Source organism: Trifolium pratense, linkage group LG4 (assembly GCF_020283565.1).
Source record: "Trifolium pratense cultivar HEN17-A07 linkage group LG4, ARS_RC_1.1, whole genome shotgun sequence".
Taxonomy (NCBI): domain Eukaryota; kingdom Viridiplantae; phylum Streptophyta; class Magnoliopsida; order Fabales; family Fabaceae; genus Trifolium; species Trifolium pratense.
In genome coordinates, this window is record NC_060062.1 from 57,487,587 (window position 1) to 57,491,692 (window position 4,106).

Here is a 4,106-nt window from a genome sequence, read left to right on the forward strand (position 1 = left end):
TTCTTCGGGCAATCATAAGACATATGACCCCTTTCTCCACAGTTGTAACAATTTCCATTCACCGGCTTCTTACCACCACTTGTATTACCCCTACCGCGGTTATCATAAGGTTTTCCGCGCTCTTGCCCTTTCCCTTTTCGGTCGTTCACAGCTTTGTAGTAATTCACCTTAGCTCTACCATCTTCATCACAAATCCTACTCTTGTTCACAAGGGTCGCGAAATCCCTTATCTGTGAAAATCCAATCATATGCTTAATGTCTGGACGTAGACCACTTTCAAACTTCACGCACTTGTCGTTCTCCGCTTCCAAAGTGTTGTAATGCGGACTAAACGCACACAAAGTCTCAAACTTGACGGCATAGTCAGCTACCGTCATATTTCCCTGTTTCAACTCTATGAATTCCACCACTTTCTTATTCCTCACATCCACAGGAAAATACTTAACCAAAAATTCTCTTTTAAACATTGCCCATGGTATAGCCATACCACCGGGTCCTAGCCTCAACTTGGCGTTCTTCCACCACACGTTCGCTTCCTCACGCAACACATATGTCCCAAGGGTTGTCTTCCCTTCCTCGGAACAATCCATTGCTTCAAAAATTATTTCAAGTTCCTCCAGCCACTTGTGAGCTCCATCCGGGTTGTAACCTCCGGTAAATGTTGGCGGTTTCTGCTTCATGAACCTTTCCAACCTCATCTCTACCTCTCTTCCAGGTTGATGATCTCTAACCACTATGTTGGTGAGTGTGGCCAAAGCTTCCGCAATCTGAGCATTCGTTCTTGCAGCAGCCATGATTCCTGAACGAATCACAACTAGACGTTAGAAAGTACTAACAGTGTTCCCTACACATGCTCATACGGGGAAAAGAAAAGTCCTAATTGGTTCACACGAACCAACCAGGCTCTGATACCACTATTGTAACACCCTAACCCATACTACCCTTAAAAACGTAATTTTAAAAACTTTTTAACAAGTGTAAAGGCAGAGTGCCACGCGGTAATTAAAACACAATGCATGCACACAGAGCGTCATGAATTTTAACATGAAGAACAACAGCGGATTCATTCAAACCAAGCATGCATATATATACATATATATATACATAAGCCATATTCATCCCTAAGGATGTCACTTATACAAGAACTAGCATATCAAAAGGTAACACCGATATACGATGAAATCCAAGCGTAATCCCCGACTCGATGTTACATTACCAGAGCATTTACTATTTACAAACTCTAACCAAAAGCTAGTACTAAGAGGAGTAATCTATTCTAAGTCTCCTCACCAAAAGGTACTTCAACACCACGCTGAAACCGCAGTCTAAATGTCGGCACAGCCCTCAGCCTGAATATCTGAACCCCCAAAGGTCCAGCAAATAACACAAAGCAGAGAGTTAGAAAAACATAATCGCATAACATATGAACATAAGAAAGGTCTTATACTTTCGAACTACATCATACATATTCTAACTCACGCCAAAACATCGCACTAAACGATTATCAATTAATACGGTTCAACACAATTCAACCAACTAATGTCACATACCATTTATCAAATATATGCGCATTTACCCTAAGGTATCTAATGCCAATTAATTCACTGTCATGCCATCCCTAGACATAACTAAATGCATGTGGTACCAAGATGTCTCACCAACGGTGGACCAAGAACAGTTTTATATCATGCTGGATATGTCGGAACTTACCGAACCATCTTATCTCCCTTGGATAAGCCAACACAGTTTTATATCCTGTTGGATAGCAACTTCGGACTCATGGATTCATCTAATCCGATCCTCGGCTTCATTATGGACACATAATCCATTTTCGTTATTGGAACCCAAGTTTCCAATGTTCACATACAATCATGAATGCATGTATGCATACACATATCAACCATATGATATTCTCTAGCTTGAAGCTACTCTTTTATGAATGCGGGAACACAATCCTAACACATTCACTTAACATTACAAATTAATGTCAAAACATCACATTGCTCACTTTAAGCTACAACTTATTGCATACACGTTTATCAATCATATAACGATTAACAATAAGCATTAACAGTATCAACATGTATCAATAATCATGTAAGGATACTCTTAAACCATGTTACAAGTGCCTAATCACACTTACAAACATCAACAAAAATTGCAGGTTCAGTACTATTCGCTAAGCGAATCCGTAGCGAACAGGTAGCGAACTTATTCGCTAAGCGAAGCTCAGTTCGCTGTAGCGAACTACATCAGAGGATTACAGGTACATGGCGAACAGGTAGCGAGCTCGTGGCGAACAGGTTCGCTGTAGCGAACTCCTGGTCGCTTAGCGAACTACACCAGAAAGAAAATCTGTTCTTGTGTTTTCTAAGGCGGTTTAACATTGAATCAACTCAAAAATTCATCCAAACATGTTATAAATTCTTATAAACAGCCATTCCAAACATATATGGTATCAAGGAACATTAATCATCTCTTCCAAACATCCAAATACCTCAAATAATCAAAATCATGCCAATTTCTTGGGTTTTAAGTAACTTTCATAAACTTTTTCAACATGATCCAAACATATACATATTTATCATGAAATCAAGCTAGTGATTAACACACACCAAGTAATGATGAAGAACATCACACTCACATACAAAAGCTTAATCAAAAGTCTAAAAGAAATTGAGTGGGAGAGTTCGGGAATGGAGACATAGACAATCTCCCCTCTCCTTGCCACTCAAGAATCATGAATTCTAATCTCTTACCTTAAGCAAAGATGATGATCCAAGCCTTTCCTCTCCTCTCTTGCTCGTGATTCTCCTAGCCAAAACCCTAGCTTAGCTTTGCTCTTGCTCTTACTCACTCAAAGCTCAAAGAAAATGAATTGTGATACTATTCATGTGTTTGACTTGCTACATATACTACTTCTATTGTCATGAACCAAGCCCAATTGGCTTAGGCCCATTGCCTCTCACGCCCATAAGCCCAAAACAAGTGTTCTCGCGTCTAATAACTTACGTTCGGCTAAATAATTATTCGTCGCTCACTAAAATAATAAAAGCCAATTAATAAATAAAATAACATTTAATAAAATATACGAATACGAAAAATGGGTCGTTACAGATGACATATTACTCATTGGAAACGATGTCCCTACCTTACAACAAGTTAAAACTTGGTTAGGGAAATGCTTTTCTATGAAGGACGTTGGCGAAGCAGCCTATATATTAGGAATGAGAATCTATAGAGATAGATCACAAAGACTGCTTGGCCTAAGTCAAAGTACATATATAGATAAAGTGCTAAGGCGCTTTAATATGCATGATTCCAAGAAAGGATTCATACCTATGCAGCATGGGCTGTGTCTGTCAAAAACACAATCCCCTTCAACAAAAGAAGAAAGGGATCGCATGAATGAGATTCCATATGCGTCTGCAATTGGATCTATCATGTATGCCATGTTATGTACTCGTCCAGATGTCTCGTATGCTTTAAGTGCAACGAGCAGGTACCAATCTGATCCCGGTGAGAGTCACTGGATAGCTGTCAAGAATATCCTTAAGTACTTGAGAAGGACTAAAGATTCATTCTTGATATTTGGAAACATGGAAGAGCTTGCGGTAGTTGGATATACCGACGCTAGTTTCCAGACAGATAAGGATGACTTCAGATCGCAATCTGGTTATGTGTTCTGCTTAAATGGTGGCGCTGTAAGCTGGAAAAGTTCGAAGCAAGAAACAGTTGCTGATTCTACGACCAAGGCCGAGTATATTGCCGCATCAAGTGCAGCAAAGGAAGCTGTTTGGATCAAGAAGTTCATAAGTGAACTTGGCATAGTCCCTAGCATTGTGGATCCCATTGATCTCTACTGTGATAACAATGGAGCTATCGCACAAGCTAAGGAGCCTAGATCTCACCAATGATCCAAACACATGCTCAGGCGTTATCATCTCATCCGAGAGATCGTTGATCGCGGAGATGTGAAAATATGCAAAGTACCTACACTTGACAATATTGCAGACCCACTGACAAAGCCTCTTGCTCAGCAGAAGCATGATGGACATACTAGATCTATGGGTATTAGAGGAATGCCTGATTGGCTCTGGTGCTAG

At 40.1% G+C, this 4,106-nt stretch overlaps 1 protein-coding gene across 1 annotated transcript; it reads left to right on the top strand.

Annotated features, from left to right (window-relative positions):
• Nucleotides 1–3,320: 3,320 nt before the first annotated feature.
• On the top strand, nt 3,321–4,106 carry LOC123923011 (secreted RxLR effector protein 161-like). Its single transcript, XM_045975659.1, has 2 exons — nt 3,321–3,864; nt 4,015–4,106. Exons 1-2 carry the CDS (start codon nt 3,342–3,344, stop codon nt 4,104–4,106), a joined length of 615 nt encoding a protein of 204 aa, XP_045831615.1. The 5' UTR covers nt 3,321–3,341.

What these genes read in the sequence shown, in the direction of transcription:
- LOC123923011 (XM_045975659.1), top strand. Translation starts at nt 3,342, where the DNA reads ATGCAGCATGGGCTGTGTCTGTCAAAAACACAATCCCCTTCAACAAAA. An exon ending in GGATCCCATTGATCTCTACT is followed by an intron (nt 3,865 to 4,014) that starts GTGATAACAATG and finishes ACAATATTGCAG; the next exon opens with ACCCACTGACAAAGCCTCTT.